Below are 17940 nucleotides of genomic sequence, written 5' to 3'. Positions count from 1 at the left end.
CCTCAATGAAAAGTTTAACTTAAAAACTATACCCCCCCCCTATTTTTTAGATTTAGATCTAACTTAGATACGTGATTGCAATGCAGTAAGGGTGTTTCTCCACCAAGCCAGTAGAGGGCGCTGTTGCGCTTCTGTGGCTCCCCGGAGTCAAGCTACTCCCAGCTTCCTAAGCAGCTCAGAATAAACTGGTTCGAGCTGGAGTGAATATGGACTCATGCGTTTCTCTTCTATGATCCACAGGTACACTGCACCAACACATTAAGTGCTTGGTTGGTTCACGGGAAAGGTAACTAGATAGGTGACAGCAAGAGCTGCTAGTGTCCAATGTTTTGGGAATTGATTGATGTGTTGGTTTGGATGTGACGAACTCTACGCTGGTGGTTAGCCAGTCTAGGTTCGTTGCTGAAGTAATACTTGGGGTAGTATTGGTCGAGGATCAATGACCACACCGGGTTATAGAACTCAGGTTTAATCGTGTCCCAGTAGGCAGACATAATAACCATACATGGTAGTGGTGTAACCATAATAACAGTCCGGGTAGTACATAACACCTAGTGTAGTTCCAGTGTATATACATGGCGTTATATCACTACATCCCCCCTGTTTAGTTTTCAATTTTTACAGTATCAAAATACAAACATATTCAGAGCCCTCCTTTTGTGTGTGATTGTCTCTACTCATAGTCCTTGTAGTGAGCTGGTTTGGAAACAACTCTTCCATATCTTGTGCGTACTGTCTTGTGTGTTTCACAGGTTTGGCTGGAAGAAGTTCCAGCTGCATGAGTGTCCCGTTGAGGTTCTGTGAAGCGGGTTCTTGCGCTCCTCAGTGCATGGGGGTGGTGAATTTCCCGCAGGTGGCCCCTGCCACGTCTGAGTTTGTTCCCATTTGATGTTTGCACAATGTAGCTCCTTGGCTCATCGCACTTTTGTACGACGGTGGCTGGATACCAAGTCCCTTTTTCCTTGTTCAGGACAGATACGTGCTGTCCGGGACCGAGTGGAGGTAGTTCTCTGCCGCTGCTGCGGTCATGATGTTCCTTCATGTTTGCTGTTCTCTGCTCCAGGTGGAGTCGGTTTTCCTCCTTGCCTGGGTCCCCTCGACTCAGCAGCAGGGTGGAGACCGGCCTTCCGAAGATCAGTTCTGCTGGTGATGGTAGTTTACTGTCGATGGGTGTTGTTCTGACCTGTAGTAAGGCATTTTTTGTGCAACTGCCCGGCTGGACACAGGCATGGGCATTTCATCCACAAGAGGGAACTTAGAATATCTGTCCACAATCAGTAAATACTGATGTCCATCGATCTGGAATAGATCAGAAGCTAGGGATTGCCATGGTTTTGACGGTGTGCTGTGTGGGTTGAGAGGTTGCTTTGGATTTGCATCCTGATGTTCCACGCATACGCTACATGACCTGCAGACTCTTTCGATGTCATCGTTCATTCTGATCCAGTAGACACTTTCTCTCACCAGTCGCCGTGTCGTTTCGATGCCCTGGTGTCCTACATGCAGCTGTTCGAGTATAGAATCAGTCATGGAGTCTGGGATGAGCACCTGTCTGCTTTTGAATATGACTCCTGCTTCAACTGCGAGCTCATCTCTGAATGACCAGTACTCACATAGTTGTCTTGGTAGAGCTTTGATGTTGTCTGGCCATCCCTGGTGGATCAGCTCTTTCAGTGCATTGAGTCTGGGGTCGCTGGTGGTTTCCGTGCGGAGTGCATCCTGTTTCTCGGGAGAGAAGTTTATCATTGTAACAGTGAGCATCTCTGGATCCTCGACTTCTGCCTCTATTCCGTCAATGTGCTCGTCCAGCTCGATGTTGCTGTTGTTCTCAGGGTTGGGTAGTCGGCTGAGTGTGTCTGCCAGGACCATCTGATTTCCTGGTCGATACGTGACCTCGTAGTTGTATCCTTGTGTTTTTATCAGCATTTGCTGAAGCCGTGGCGGGGCGGCATGTAGTGGCTTTGTGCATATGGTAACGAGGGGTTTGTGGTCTGTAACTACAATGAATGACTTCCCATACAGCTAGGTATGGTATCGCTGCATTCCATAGACTATGGCCAGCATTTCTCGCTCTATGTTGCTGTACCTGGATTGGCAGTCGTCCAGTGTCTTTGAGCCAAAAGCTGTAGGTCTTTTGTTCTGCACTAATGCCACGCCCAGTCCTTTCTGTGATGCATCGACCTCAAGTGTCAGAGGTGTGCTTGGATCATAGTACTTCAGGCAGTCATGTTCGTTGATAACTGATTTCAGGTCCTCAAAGCTCTTTTGGTGGTCAGTGTCCCATGTCCAAGGCACGTCACTTTTCAGCAGCACCCTCAGTGTGTGTGCTTTGTCTGCGAACTTTGGGATGTAGGGTGACAGGTAGGTCAGCATCCCCAAGAATCTGCTCAGTTCATCTTTGTTCTGGGGTGTCGGCATTTTCTGGATGTCCCTGATTTTGGCTGGGTCAGGTTTGATACCTTTGTCTGTGTACAGGTTGCCAAAGAATGAGATGCTTGTCTGTTTGATTTTGCACTTGTCACTGTTGAACACAATACCTGTCTTGGCTGCTCTCTCCATCAGGTTGGTCAGGTTCCTGTCATGCTCCTCTTCGCTTGCTCCGTAGACTGTGATATCATCGGCTATGCTGACGACACCGTCGAGCCCCTCCAGGATTTGGTCCATCTTTGCCTGGAAGAGATCTTGAGAGACACTGAGACCAAATGGCAAACGTTTCCAGCAGTATCTACCAAATGGAGTTCGGAATGTGGTTAGCAGTTGTGACTCTTCCTCTAGGTGTATTGACCAATATCCAGCGTTTGCGTCAAGTTTGCTGAATATTTTTGCATTTGCAAACTTCGGGTTCAGTTCCTCCACAGTAGGAATCTTGTGTGGGCATCTCCTATGGCTGGCATTAAGCTTTTGGGGGTCTAAGCATATGCGAAGGGAACCGTCTTTCTTTGTGCTGTATGCCAGACTCGAGCACCAGTCTGTGTGCTGTTCTACTTTTCTTAACACATCTTGTTCGACTAGGTTATTCAGTTCATCTTTCAGTTTGTCTTTGATGTGAATGCTGCACTTACGTGGTGGGTCTATTAATGGTTCAGCATCCTTTTTCAGGAAGAGCTTGGCCTTTCCACTGAAGTTGCCAATTTTGTCAAACTGGTCTGGGTATGCTCTCTTTAGGTCTGCACTGTTAGATATGGTCATTTTGGGTTTTGTCTGTCTTGTGTTGACTTTTTTCTGGCTTGCATGTCCTTTCTCGGTCACTGCATCTACATTGACAGTCACTAGGTTTAACAGTTCACATGTTGGCAGCCCAACTATGGCTGGCCCTGGTACGTCTACAACATAGAACTTTGCATTGATCCATTTGGATTCTTTGTGCTGGCATGGAATGTCAATGGTGCCTAGGCAGGGGATGGCGTGACCACTGTATGCAGATAGCCTCCTGTTGGTTTTTTTCAGTCGTTTCTGGGTGCATGCATTTTCACCGTACATCTGCTTGAAGGAACGCAATGGGAGTGTGTTGCCTGATGCACCTGTGTCTATCTTCAGACGTAGTGTGTATCCACGACCAGGTAGGTCAGGTGGTGTCACCTTCAGGACTGTGTACGCCTCCTCTCTGGCCGGTTTGCTGTCTATGCTATGCATGCACTTTTCACTGATAGTTATGGAGTGGAACTGTTTCTGGTAAGTACTTTCGTTCTCACTGTCTGTTTCACTGCTACTCTCTACAGCATGTATGCGAGTCCTGCTCTGTTGCTTCTTGTCTATATAGGTTTTGCGCTTGTGCTGTTTGTCTTGTGGCTCCTGCTCTGGCTGGAGTGTTCCTGGCACTCTCGTTTGGCCTTCCTGCAGCAACGCTCCCATTGACCTTTTGCACCACACGCATTGCATTCATCATCATATGTAGGACATCGACGTGGTTTGTGGCTTCTCCCACAGTTACGACATATGCGGTCCCTGTCCACAGCGTGGATTCTCTCATTGTGTGACAGGCTAAGTTTGTCTAACTGTTCATTGCCTGCTGTCAGGGCTTCATATTTTCGTCCCTCGGCCAGAACCTCTGCTAAGGAATATCCTTTTGGTTTGCTGTATAGATCATTCCTCAGGGCATCATGGGGAGTGCTCGCAATAATAAGCTCAATCATACGCTCGTTAAGCTCTTCGTCTGAAAACTGACATTTCTGTGCTAGTGTTCTGGCTCTGGTCACAAAATCATCAATATTCTCATCTGGTTTCTGTCTGTGTTGCATCAGTTGCAGTCTATGGATTCTGAAATTTACGTTCAACTTCAGCTGTTTTTCAAAGAAGTCCCATAGTTTGGCAGGCTTTTTCTTTTCATCATCGGTGAGACCACTGGCATTCAGTCTTTTTAATCCTTCATCTCCGATTCCACGACATATTTTCCCAGCTTGTTTAGCTGCGCCACTTATTTCTTCATCTTCTAAATACAGAGTCATTTTCTGTTTATACAGTGAAATTGCCTCACCCAGGTCCGGGTCTGACCACTTCATCGTCGGTAGATGCGATGCCATGACGTCTCCTGTTACTAGCTAGCTAGTTAGCTTTGCGGCTAGCTCAGCTCCGGCGCACTCTTGCTTGAATGATGACAGAAATTATCCACGGACAATTTTATCAGTCTATCTTCATTCTTCATAGAGAGTACTTTACCGCTGCCACCATGAAGTAATACCTGGGGTAGTATTGGTCGAGGATCAATGACCACACCGGGTTATAGAACTCAGGTTTAATCGTGGCTCAGTAGGCAGACGTAATAACCATACATGGTAGTGGTGTAACCATAATAACAGTCCGGGTAGTACATAACACCTAGTGTAGTTCCAGTGGATATACATGGCGTTATATCACTACAGTTGCTGGCAACGAAGTCGTGAAACGTGAAAGGCAATCTCATAATAAGGTCAGGAGACACGGCGAGATGCAAGTTTGTAGGGACGTGTTACTACGTTCAGGGCAGTACTATGGGGAAAGGGGACATTTTGAGAAATGTTCAGCTCCCGCCATTCCCGTTCAGATTGTATGTCCCGCGCTCTGGGAGTGAGATGTGCACGTGCACCGTGGCAGTGTGTGCGTGGGTGCGTGCGCGCGCGCATGGAGCCGTGCAGAGAGGCAGAGAGAGAGAGAGAGAGAGAGAGAGAGAGAGAGAGAGAGAGAGAGAGAGAGAGAGAGAGAGAGAGAGAGAGAGAGAGAGAGAGAGAGAGAGAGAGAGAGAGAAAGGGGAGCGGGTGCAGATCACGGCAGGAGAGTTCAGTAGTCATGACAGCTTCTATAGTAAAGATGGTGTTCTTCACTATGTTTATTCTACTGTATGTTTATTCTACTGTACATTGTAAATGGATGTATTATTTGTCACTGATCATATGATAATGGTGACGTTTGGATATTATCGAAATTGCCAAAGAGGGTTATTGTTTATTATTTGAGATGTGATTGTTTGCTTGGTACTGTATAGTGAGTGATACAGTAAAATACATGGAAATGATTTATTAAAACGAGCTGAATGTTTTATGTTAAGCAGAATTAACTGGTTCGAGCTGGAGTGAACATGGACTCATGCGTTTCTCTTCTATGACCCACAGTTTATCTACCCAGCTCACCTCACCGGTCCACAGTACCCACTGTCTGTGGATCCTTGCTACCACCCAGATTCCCCTAGGTCTAGGCCGGTAACAGTAGTAGTAGTGATAGTAGCAGTAGCAGTAGTAGGAGTAGCAGTAGTAGTAGTGGTAATAGTGGTAGTAGCAGTAGCAGTAGTAGTAGTAGCAGTAGTAGTAGTAGCAGTAGTATTAGCAGTAGCAGTAGCAGTAGCAGTAGTAGTAGTAGCGGTAGCAGTAGCAGTAGTAGTAGTAGTAGTAGCAGTAGCAGTAGTAGCAGTAGTAGCAGTAGTAGCAGTAGCAGTAGTAGCAGTAGTAGTGGCAGTAGTAGTAGCAGTAGTAGTAGCAGTAGTAGCAGTAGTAGTAGTGGTAGCAGTAGTAGCAGTAGCAGTAGCATTGGTAGTGGTAGCAGTAGCGGTAGTAGTAGTAGTAGCAGTAGTGGCAGTGGTAGTAGTAATACACATGAATGTGTGTCCTACTGTCTGAGTGGTCCGGGTGCAGGCTGCTGACTGTCTATATCAGTCTCTTATCCACAGTTACAGCAGTGGGTTTTACTGTCATTGCATTACTCAGCCATGTTGCAGCACATTGTTAATACACACACATTTACAGTTAAAAGGGTTAACACATGTCCTGGGACTTTCATACTTCTACCAAGGAGAATACCATTTCCTGCTCAGGTGAACCTTCAGAGTGAAATATCACCAATAGTCTACCAGATGACATCACAGCAGGTGGATTATTTCAATAGTGGCGGTTATTTCATAAGAGGACTGAAAGTCAATATGATGGCCAGCTGGCGGGGAATATTAGTGTGTAATGTACATACTCAGCACTTCCTGGTTTTGACTGCTGTCAGATTATATAGAGATACCTTAGAAGAGACATGTTCCTTTGTCACATGACAGATGAGCAGGAGCAAGAGCACAGCAAGATGATAAACTGGTTTATTACTGGATCACCATAAGACCATCTGAAATAAGAGCTCCTGAGCTCGGTGGACTGCCTGCGGCCACCATGGGCAACCAAGCAGGTGTAGAGGTCTCCTTCATCCCAGCTGGCTTTGCTGAGGGTCAGGATGCTGCTGCGGCTGTACCCAGTGCTGCTCCACACCTCTTGTCCCGTCAGGACGCCCGCCGTCACCTCCCTCCCATCCTTCTGCCAAGTCACCAGCGCTCCTTTTGGGGAGTAGCTGCTCAGCAGACAGGACAGCGTGGCCGAGCCCTTGGACAACTCCTCAGAAGAGGGGGGGAGCAGGGAGAGGGTGGGTTTGACTGAGACCCCCGCTGTAAAGAGAGACACAACTGAATACACCGACTTGCTGAACTATGTGTTACTGAGAGCACTGCAGCACCACCACTACTCACCAGGACCATGTTAATGCTACTGTGCTGTGTGAATAAGCACATGCAGCATCAGTGTGTCATGTTGTAGTCTTTGTTTCCATGTGTTTATGTGTGCAGTGTGTTTTCCATAATCTATTTGTACAGTAGTCTATGTGTGTTTCCTTTAATCTGCCGTCTCTACTGTACCTGCAGGACCACAGTTGAAAATGAGTGATGCTGCTAAACTGCCACATTTACACAAATGTGTATCAATGTGCCCCGTCTGTGTGTAACTAAAGGCAACAAACTAAACTAATACTCACAATTTACATGACTTTTTACAACCTTAACAGTAAATAAAGGATGAAATAAACAATATGCCATAGGCTGTAAATCACCAGTTAAATATTCTGCAAGTTTACAATAAAATTAGTTTTAAAAGCAGTTTTCAGGTGTGCGTATATGAATGTGTGTGGCACTTAAAGTGAATATGAATGAGCTCATTTCTCAGACTGCCAGTGATTTAGCAGATTATAAATGTGTAAATTAAACACGGCTTTACATGGGACTGTACACTGTGTGCAGCCTCTATTCAACATGTTCAGTGTGAGTAAAGCTCATTTAACCACCGTTGTACCTGCAGCTGATTTACACTGCTGCGGTGCAATCCTCATGCAACAATTTCTGCAGCTTTTACTGATACAAGACACCTAAAATATACACGGGTTAGAGACCAAACGTCGAATAAATAGCTCAGTGTTGAAGATTGTGATTTCAGTTTGTCTTGTAAGATTTCCAAACTGACAGCATTGTTCAGGCTTTAACCAATGGTCGACTAAAGCTGTAATGTCAAGTTATGTGACGATGCTACGGCATACTGATGTTGTTAGAATAACATGGACTACTTTACAATATTCAGCCATTGCCTTTCCACCCTGGAGTCCTGTTAAATGTCACGACTGACTCCAAATGAATCATTAAACAAATCAAAATCTAGTTTTGTTTTCCCAAACCAACACTCGACATACGTAGCAACACGTTGTGAGAAGCAGCTAATGTAGAAAATGACTATGGACACACAAATGTACAAGAGAAATCACTTACATGAGACGATGACCTCAGTGCCGCCACCAAAAGTGCTCCACAGTGATAGAGCCTGGTTAAGACGCCGTACAAAAACCTCCTTTCCACTTGACACACCTCGATGGCTGCTGCTCAACACGCTCACGTGCTGCAGCTCAGCCTTATTAGTGTATATGGCAGGAAGTTTTAGCTTTTAACCCTCTGTTTTTACTCCAGCTCCACCACTTAGCCATTTCCTTATCAGAAACTGGATGACAACCAGCCTACTTATAATCCCACTGTACATCACAAGTATCCAGGTAAAACACCAAACTCATGATATCCACATTCTATTTTAACTATCCTGCTTATCAAAAGTTATATTCTAAATGATATTTTAACTATCCTGTCTATCAACAGTTATATTCTAAATTATCTTTTAACTATCCTGTCTATCAAAAATTATATTTTAACTATCCTGTCTATCAAAAGTTATATTCTAAATTAACTATCCTGTCTATCAAAAGTTATATTTTAAATGATATTTTAACTATCCTGTCTATCGAAAGTTATATTCTAAATTAACTATCCTGTCTATCAAACGTTATATTCTAAATTATATTTTAACTATCCTGTCTATCGAAAGTTATATTCTAAATTAACTATCCTGTCTATCAAACGTTATATTCTAAATTATATTTTAACTATCCTGTCTATCAAAAGTTATATTCTAAATGATATTTTAACTATCCTGTCTATCAAAAGTTATATTCTAAATTATATTTTAACTATCCTGCCTATCAAAAGTTATATTTTAAATTATATTTTAAGTATCCTGTCTATTAAAAATTATATTCTAAATGATATTTTAACTATCCTGTCTATCAAAAGTTATATTCTAAATGATATTTTAACTATCCTGTCTATCAAAAGTCATATTCTAAATGATATTTTAACTATCCTGTCTACCAAAGTTATATTTTAAATGATCTTTTAACTATCCTGTCTATCAAAAATTATATTTTAACTATCCTGTCTATCAAAAGTTATATTCTAAATTAACTATCCTGTCTATCAAAAGTTATATTCTAAATGATATTTTAACTATCCTGTCTATCAAAAGTTATATTCTAAATGATATTTTAACTATCCTGCCTATCAAAAGTTATATTTTAAATTATATTTTAGGTATCCTGTCTATCAAAAATTATATTCTAAATGATATTTTAACTATCCTGTCTATCAAAAGTTATATTTTAAATGATATTTTAAGTATCCTGTCTATCAAAAGTTATATTCTAAATTCTATTTTAACTATCCTGTCTATCAAAAGTTATATTCTAAATTAACTATCCTATCAAAAGTTATATTCTAAATTATATTTTAACTATCCTGTCTATCAAAAGTTATATTCTAAATGATATTTTAACTATCCTGTCTATCAAAAGTTATATTCTAAATGATATTTTAACTATCCTGTCTATCAAAAGTCATATTCTAAATGATATTTTAACTATCCTGACTATCAAAAGTTATATTTTAAATGATATTTTAAGTATCCTGTCCATCAAAAGTTATATTTTAAATTATCTTTTAGCTATCTTGTCTATCAAAAATTATATTTTAACTATCCTGTCTATCAAAAGTTATATTCTAAATTATATTTTAACTATCCTGTCTATCAAAAGTTATATTCTAAATTATCTTTTAGCTATCCTGTCCATCAAAAATTATATTTTAACTATCCTGTCTATCAAAAGTTATATTCTAAATTATATTTTAACTATCCTGTCTATCAAAAGTTATATTCTAAATTTTCTTTTAGCTATCCTGTCTATCAAAAATTATATTTTAACTATCCTGTCTATCAAAAGTTATATTCTAAATTAAGTATCCTGTCTTTCAAAAGTTATATTTTAAATGATATTTTAACAAGTTAAAATGTAATTTTGCACATCAACAATTCAAATCTTGACATCAAATTAAATCCTAACTACTGAGGATTACAACTTTTCCCCATTCATTTCAGTGAGAACTGGAATTTAAATTAGTGGGCTATTAAGTAGTTTAAGTGCCAATCGTTGAAATATATTTTTTTTTTTTGCAATATCAACATTTGGAACATAATTGTTGATATCAAAAAAGAAATGTGTGACATCAACAACTGAACCTCTTATATCAACAACTGGTATTTCAACTACTTAAAAGTGAATTATAATTACTTAAAATTCAATTTCTGATATGAAAATTGGATATTTTAACAAGTAAAAAAATGAATTGGTGATGATATTAAAGGACATTAAAAGCTGGAACAGCTTGCCATATTGTCCTCCATGGATATCCTGTGGCCAAAATGTTGATCCAGTCCCCACAGGGATTTCCGTTTTCTTGGCCATTCAGACTTTGCATTTTTCCTTTGTCCGACTGCATGGTCCTCTGTAGTGTGCCCCCTGTAGGCAATAGATGTCCTGTGTGAATCCCTACACATCAACTGTTAATGCTGTGTAGAGTTCCCTGTGTTTTAACTGTGTCCTTTCAAGATGCATCTGTCATAAATGTCTGAAATACCAAAGATGAAGATCAAAAAAGGTCCATAAATTGACACCACGTATGGAAGAAAAGGAACGGGTTCATATGGTGCTACTGACATGTCACCTGAGAACAGGACCTGTTCAAGTCTTGTTGGGGTCCTAAGCAGAATTTGATTTGTCCTCCTGGTGTCCAAGCAGCACTTTGTTAATCGTAGGACTTCACAGTCTAAGAGGCAGCTTAGTTGTGTTATACCTTGGGTGGTCCTGCCTACATGGCAGATGTTTGTACAGCCTTCTATCACTGTGTGGTTGCTCAGCCATGAACACAGATATCACTCTGACAGTAGGAAATCCCTGCGTCCTCAGCCTGGACTGCTGTGACAGTCAGGGTGAAGTCACTCCCAGATCCGCCGGCGCTGAACCGAGAGGGACTTCCTGCCAGGAGAGTGGTCCCTGTGCCAGTCAAGGCTTTGGGGACTGTTCCTGGTTGTTGGTAGTACCAGGCTTGACATTGTTGGGTACGTTGAAGGTATATGGTGGGTTAGCCTACTTGTATATTTGTAGCTCATCTCCTGAATCAGTGGAGACACATTTCAGGCAGTCTGGTTAATGTGACAAGTCACTGTTTCATCTAGAAATGTCTTCTGATGGGTCCTGTTCAGCTGTTACAGACACCTTGTCTTTCATCAGAGGAAGGTCTTTGTGCAGGTCTTCATCACTGTTTGAGTGGTGAGACTTCATGTTGCTGACAGTAGTAAACTCCTGAGTCCTCTGTCTGGACGTAACTGATGGTGATTCTGAAATCATAACCGTTGCCACTGCTGCTGTAACCACCTGAAATAAAACCCCAATAGAAATTAATAATGAATCTGGGAGCTTCTCCTGGTTTCTGATGATACCAGGCTAAGTCATTACCAATGGCTCCACTGGCTGATGGAGGCAGGACCTCCTGTCTGGACTGAGACAGACTCTGGAGTCTGGGTCAGTAAAGTGTCTCCTTTACACCCTGAAACAAAACACATGGAGCTTTTACTATTATTTTATTCATAAGTCATATCAGTCATGTTTATCATGTCACATGGGATGACAGTGAAATAAAGACATAAAATAAACAACTCATGTGCTGTGCAGCATTGTTGAACGAAAACAACACAGTGGATGTAAAGGACAGCTAACTTAGTTGTCTCAGTAGGGTACCAAATGGGACAGCTATGCCACCAGCTGAATAAAGAAGCCCATAGCAGTATAGTAATAAGAAATAAAACACAATCAATAGTGATACTATGGCAGGATGAGGAAAAACACAGGAGACCAAGGCGAGTTTGATGTTTATTCCTCAACTCCAAAAACCAACTGCAGCAGGAACAACCCTGCACCAGCAAGCCCGGGAACGTAAACCACGCCCCCAGCTCACAGCCCTGCTGGGTGAGAGGCATAGCCCCTAGTGTCCGCCACACAGCCCCCCCCCCCCCGAACACCCAGAAGGGACTCCTGGAAAGAAAATGAGTGTCTCACTGGAGGCTTAAGCAGCCTGCCATAACGGCTGCGCCGTCCCTCAGCCGAAACAGTAGGTGAAACACAGTCCAAAGCCGGCTGAGAAGCTGAATGCTGAACCCGTGAAGACACTGCCGGGGTCCTGGAAGGAGGACGACCCCGACGGGGAACCTGGGCCGGAAACACAACTTCGCCTGCCACCCTGTGTGCCGGTTTAAGCCTATCAAGCCTGCCACGTTCCCTACGCCCACCCATATCCAGCACAAAACCCTTAGGACCCGTCTCAAGAACCCGAAATGGACCATCGTATGGGGGTTGGAGGGGCGAGTGGTGAGCATCATGCCGTACAAAAACAAAACGAGCCGACAAGAGCTCCGCAGGCACGAACGACCGCGGAAAACAGTGGTGAACGGGGCCTGGAACCCGAGTGCTGTTGGACAAAAAAGGATAAACGGCCGGACGGGGTCGAGGAGCGGAACTCCCAGGCAAAAATTCCCCAGGGACGCGGAGCGGCTTGCCGAGCACCAGCTCAGCGGCGGAAGCGTCGAGGTCCTCCTTAGGAGCCGAACGCAACACGAGCATAACCCAAGGTAAACGATCCACCCAGTTACCATCCGAGAGCGCAGCGCGCAGAACTGCCTTGAGCGACTGGTGAAAACGTTCACACAAGCCGTTAGCCTGAGGGTGGCACGCGGTAGTGCGGTGTACCTGCACAACCAGGGATCGCGCAAGTGCCGAACAGAGCTCTGACACGAACTGGGGGCCCTGTCTGAGGTGATATCTGACGGAGTGCCGAAACGGGCGACCCAGAAGGAAATAAAAGCGCGTGCAACATCCGGGGATGTTGTGGAGGACAGAGGGACAACCTCTGGCCACCTGGTGGTCTGATCTACCATTGTGAGCAGGTGCGTAAAACCTGTGAAGAAGGTAGAGGGCCCACCAGCTCCACATGCGCGTGGTCGAAACGTCTGGCCGGGATCGGAAATGGTTCGAGGGGCGATTTAGTGTGCTGGTGGACCTTAGCGCGCTGGCACGCTACACATGCAGCTGCCCAGCCCTTGATGTCCTCGCGGAGGCCAGGTCAAACGAACTTGGAACCGACCAACTTCACCGACGCCCGAACTCCAGGGTGCGAGAGGGAGTGAATCGAATTCGAAAACTCGACGGTGCCAGGCCACTGGAACAACGGGGCGGGGACGGCCGGTGGAGACATCGCAGAGGAGGGGAGGACTGCCTTCCTGCATCACAGCGTCCTCTAGCTTGAGACCGGTACGCGTTGACCTAAGGGCAAGGACGTCCGGGTCGCTGGGCTGTCGGCAGCCATAGCGGAGAAATCCACACCGAGGTGCACAGGACACACAAGCACACGCGACAGACAATCAGCAACAGGGTTGGACTTCCCGGCCACATGCTGAATGTCCGTTGTGAACTCGGAGATTGCCGCTAGGTGGCGCTGCTGACGAGCAGACCACGGCTCAGTCACCTTGGACATGGCGAAAGTCAGCGGCTTATGATCCACATAAGCCGTGAATGGGCGACCCTCCAGCAGGAAGCGGAAATGCCGGGTTGCAAGGTGCAGTGCCAGCAACTCCCGGTCAAAAACGCTGTACTTGCGCTCGCTGTCCCGCAGTTTGCGGCTAAAAAATGCGAGTGGCCGCCACGCATTCGCCACGCGCTGTTCAACCACAGCCCCCACGGCTATGTCAGACGCATCCGTTGTTAAAGCTATGGACGCCGTGGGTGTGGGATGGGCGAGGAGGGCAGCGTTAGCCAGGGCGCACTTAGCTCCGTCAAAGGCCTGGACCCGTTCGGGAGTCCAGTCGACTGGGTCGTTAGCCTTCTTAAGCCGCAGGGCTTCGTAAAGTGGCTGAAGGAGGTGGGCAGCGCGAGGGAGGAAACGGTTATAGAAATTCACCATGCCCAAGAATTCCTGCAATGCCTTAACAGAGACTGGGCGGGGAAATTCCGCCACCGCTTGCACCTTAGAAGGCAACGGGACCGCGCCTTGCGGCGAAATGCGGTGACCCAAGAAGTCAATCACCGGCAGTCCAAACTGACACTTGGCCGGGTTGACTATCAGGCCGTGTTCGTCCAGGCGACGGAAAAACTGTTTCAGGTGCGCCAGGTGCTCTTCAGCTGACGGACTGGCCACTAATATGTCGTCGAGATAAACGAACACGAAGTCAAGGTCACGCAACACCGAGTCCATCAGCCTCTGAAAGGTTTGCGCTGCCCCCTTCAAGCCAAAAGGCATGCGCATGAACTCAAAAAGCCCAAACGGGGTGATCACTGCGGTCTTGGGCACGTCCCCTGCGCGCACGGGAACCTGATGATAGCCGCGCACCAGGTCCACCTTAGAGAAAGTAGTGATACCCGCCAGGCGTATGGAAAAGTCCTGAATGTGTGGGATGGGATAGCAGTCATTGGCGGTGACGTTGTTCAGGCAGCGAAAGTCGCCGCAAGGCCGCCACGACCCATCCGCCTTGGGCACCATGTGAAGCGGCGAGGCCCACGGGCTGTTGGAACGCCTCACTATACCCAGACGCTCCATGATGGCGAACTCCTCCTTAGCTGTAGCCCATTTTACCGCGTCGAGGCGCCGCGCGCGCGCAAAAACTGGCGGTCCCAGAGTGGGAATGAAATGTTGTACCCCGTGTTTAGTAACCGCGGTGGAAAAGGCAGGTGTAGTCACCGATGGAGAATCCGCCAGCAAACGTTGAAAAACATCCCCTAATGCTAAAAAGTTAGCGTGTGTTAACGGCCCGGCTCCCCTGTCTCGCACGGAACAGTGGCGAAAGACACAGCATCAATTAAACGGCGGTTTGCAGCATCAACCAGCAGACCATTAGCACACAGAAAATCCGCGCCGATAATAGGAACAGTAATGGCGGCCACTACAAAGTTCCACTCAAAATGGCGCCCGTGGAAGCAAACAGTCACCAACCTTGTGCCAAACGTCGCAATGGACGAACCGTTAGCTGCACTCAACAGTGGGCCGCCGTCTTCGGCCGACCTGTCTGTCTTAGCAGGAGGGAGTAGGCTCTTTTGCGAGCCTGAGTCCACCAGAAACCGTCTTCCTGACATCGTGTCCTTAATGAAGAGCAGCTCACTACGTCCGCCAGCGCCCACAGCTGCTACTGAGCGCTGCCCGGGAGTTTCCCGCCGCCCCAAACGTGCACGGAGGGACGCAGCGCCTCACCTTGCCGCCGAACCGCCGGTGGAAGAAACAGAGGCCGCTCCCGCGCCGTCTCCGGGCAGTCACTCCAGCCACCACCGCCGGGTCCGCGTCCTCCGACGTCGGCTGCAGAGGCTCCGATGCCACACTCTGCACAGAGAACCGTCTGGTAGCCAGCAGGACCCGATCGGCCTCCTCAGCCAAACCTCGGCAGTCACCAGCAGCCAGACACGGGGAGTTAGCCAAAGCCGCGCGCACAGGAGACGGAAGCTGGCGCAGGAAAACGTGCGGGAAAAGGAATCCACCTTCGTCTGAGCCTAGCAGCGACAGCATATTGTCCATGAGATCCACAGCCGTCCCGTCGCCCAAACCGGATAGGGAAAGGATTCTATCTGCCCTCACTGCGGCAGATAGGCTGTACCTCCGGAGCAGAAGATGTTTGCATGACCCGGCGTGTGGACTGCTGGTCCAGCGCAGCGACGACCAAATAGTATCTGGAGTCGTCCGCGGAGGTTCCACACAGGTGGAACAGCGCCTCGACATGCTGGAACCACGAAGCCGGGTCGCTCTGCCAGAACTCTGGGAGCTTCACAGCCGCGGCGAGAACGGCCGGCTGTGAGAGTTGGGGCGGCGTGGCCGAAGTGGATTCACACTCCTCTTCTGCTCCAAACATGTTCAATTCGGGGTCACCAATGTGGCAGGATGGGGAAAAACACAGCGGACGAAGGCAAGTTTGATGTTTATTCCTCAACTCCAAAACCAACCGCAGCAGGAACAACCCTGCACCAGCAAGCCCCGGAAACGTAAACCACGCCCCCAGCTAACAGTCCTGCTGGGTGAGAGGCATAGCCCCTAGTGTCCGCCACAATACTAATATTACTCTTGACAGGAACATTTGTACATTATTATTAGGGGTCCAAGCAGTGAAGCTGGTGGAACCCTATTGTATTTGTTAGGATTATTATTATTTTTCTCTGCTAAAAGTGTGTGAGGCTCAGCAACCATAAGTCCTAGACCAACCAACTTTGGTACGTGGATTCCTATGGCCCCCCACTACTCAGTCACCACAAATCACCTATGTCAGCCAGATGGTGGCGCTATAACAAAGGGTCATGCGTAATTCCCACACCATAAGTCAGATCAACACAAAACTGCAAAGACCTATGCATCTGAATGTGGTCTACAACTTTGTTATTGGGACCACATATGTCAGCCATATAGTTTGCCCGCCATTTTGACTTGTATTAGTTTGGGCGCGGTTTCTCAGCTAAATGTGTCTGAGGCTCAGCAACCATAAGTCCTAGACCAACCAAATTTGGTAGGTGGATTCATACGGTCCCCCCTACTCTGGCACTACAAATCACCCATGTCAGCCAGATGGTGGCGCTATAACAAAGGGTCGTGCTTCAAAGGCCATAACTCCCACAGCATAAGTCAGATCAACACAAAACGTAATCGACCCATGCATCTCAATGTGCTCAACAACTTTACTATTGGGACCACCTATGTCAGTCATATAGTTTGCCCGCTATTTTGACTTATTTGGTGTGGAAGCGCTGCAGCTCTACATACCACAATCCAGGACACCTGGGTATAACGACATACTTTTTCTTTTTACGGCAGTCGGCTAGGACGCAAGAAATCAGACACCGTCTGGCCCAGTTTTGGAAACTCTGGCACATGTTTCTGAAGCAATGGAAGTGTTACGACATTTTAAAAAATTACGGTAATCGTCTAGGACACAGGCGACCCAAGTAATCCGACATCTCAAAAACCGCTTTATCAAAAAATCAGAGATTTGGTATACTTATACTTGGACCTATTTGGCTACGTTGCCTAAAGTGCTGATTGGCTGGATTACCAAAATGGCTGCCAAACAGCCAATCAAAATTCAGCAGCTAATATCTGCTAGTGTGAACGGCCAATCTTCATGAAACTTGATAGGCTTATTATTTGTGGAACATAGAGGCCATGTACCAAATATGAAACAGATCGGACACATGGCGAATGCAATACTGCTTGGACCCCATTAATCGCCGCTTGCGGCTATATTTATTATTATTATTAATATTATTGTTATTACTATTATTATTACTATTATTATTATTACTATGTTTATTATTGTTTATTGTCATTATTATTGTTATATTATTGTCATTATTATTATTGTGATTTTTATTATTATATTATTATAATTGTTATTGTTGTTGTTATTATTGTTATTATCATTGTTGTTATAGAGCTTACCGTATGTCCCAGCTGGCAGATCAGTCACTGTGAAACAGGGGGAGGTTTTTGTACGGCTCTCTATCACCATGTGAACACAGCCTGACTATTGATACTGTGGAGACTCTGACAGTAGTAAACTGCTGTATCCTCAGCTTGGTCTCCACCGATGGTCAGGGTGAAGTCAGTCCCAGACCCACTGCCACTAAACCTCGATGGAGTTCCAACATCTTGACCCCTTTAGTGAACGAAACACCTCACCATATCCAAAACTCCATTGATTTCGAGGACAAGGTCCAAGGCGTAAAACTGGAACCGGATGAAACCATGGTATCCTACGACGTGACCCCGTTATTCACCTGCATCCCAACCATGGAGGATTTGGAAACTGTGAGGCAACGTTTGCTACGTGAGAACACCCTCCACAATAGGACCAACCTCAGCCCAAACCAGATTTGCCAACTACTGGACCTTTGCCTGAACACTACATATTTCCAATTCAGGGGCCAGTTTTACAGACAGAAACA

General features: G+C 45.9%; 1 protein-coding gene across 1 annotated transcript in view; it reads right to left on the bottom strand.

Moving 5' to 3' along the window:
* Window positions 1-6497: 6497 nt before the first annotated feature.
* LOC130120425 (immunoglobulin lambda-1 light chain-like) overlaps window positions 6498-17940 on the bottom strand; it is a 32494-nt gene continuing 21051 nt past the window's right edge. Inside the window, exons 2-5 of the mRNA XM_056288960.1 lie at window positions 11069-11090; window positions 10844-10971; window positions 8030-8081; window positions 6498-6886 (exon numbers count right to left, since the gene is read on the bottom strand). Coding sequence (XP_056144935.1) covers window positions 6498-6886; window positions 8030-8081; window positions 10844-10971; window positions 11069-11090 — 591 coding nt within the window. The remainder of the gene's footprint in view (window positions 6887-8029; window positions 8082-10843; window positions 10972-11068; window positions 11091-17940) is intronic.

Source organism: Lampris incognitus, chromosome 11 (genome assembly GCF_029633865.1).
Source record: "Lampris incognitus isolate fLamInc1 chromosome 11, fLamInc1.hap2, whole genome shotgun sequence".
Taxonomy (NCBI): domain Eukaryota; kingdom Metazoa; phylum Chordata; class Actinopteri; order Lampriformes; family Lampridae; genus Lampris; species Lampris incognitus.
This window is presented reverse-complemented; position numbering and strand designations above follow the sequence as displayed.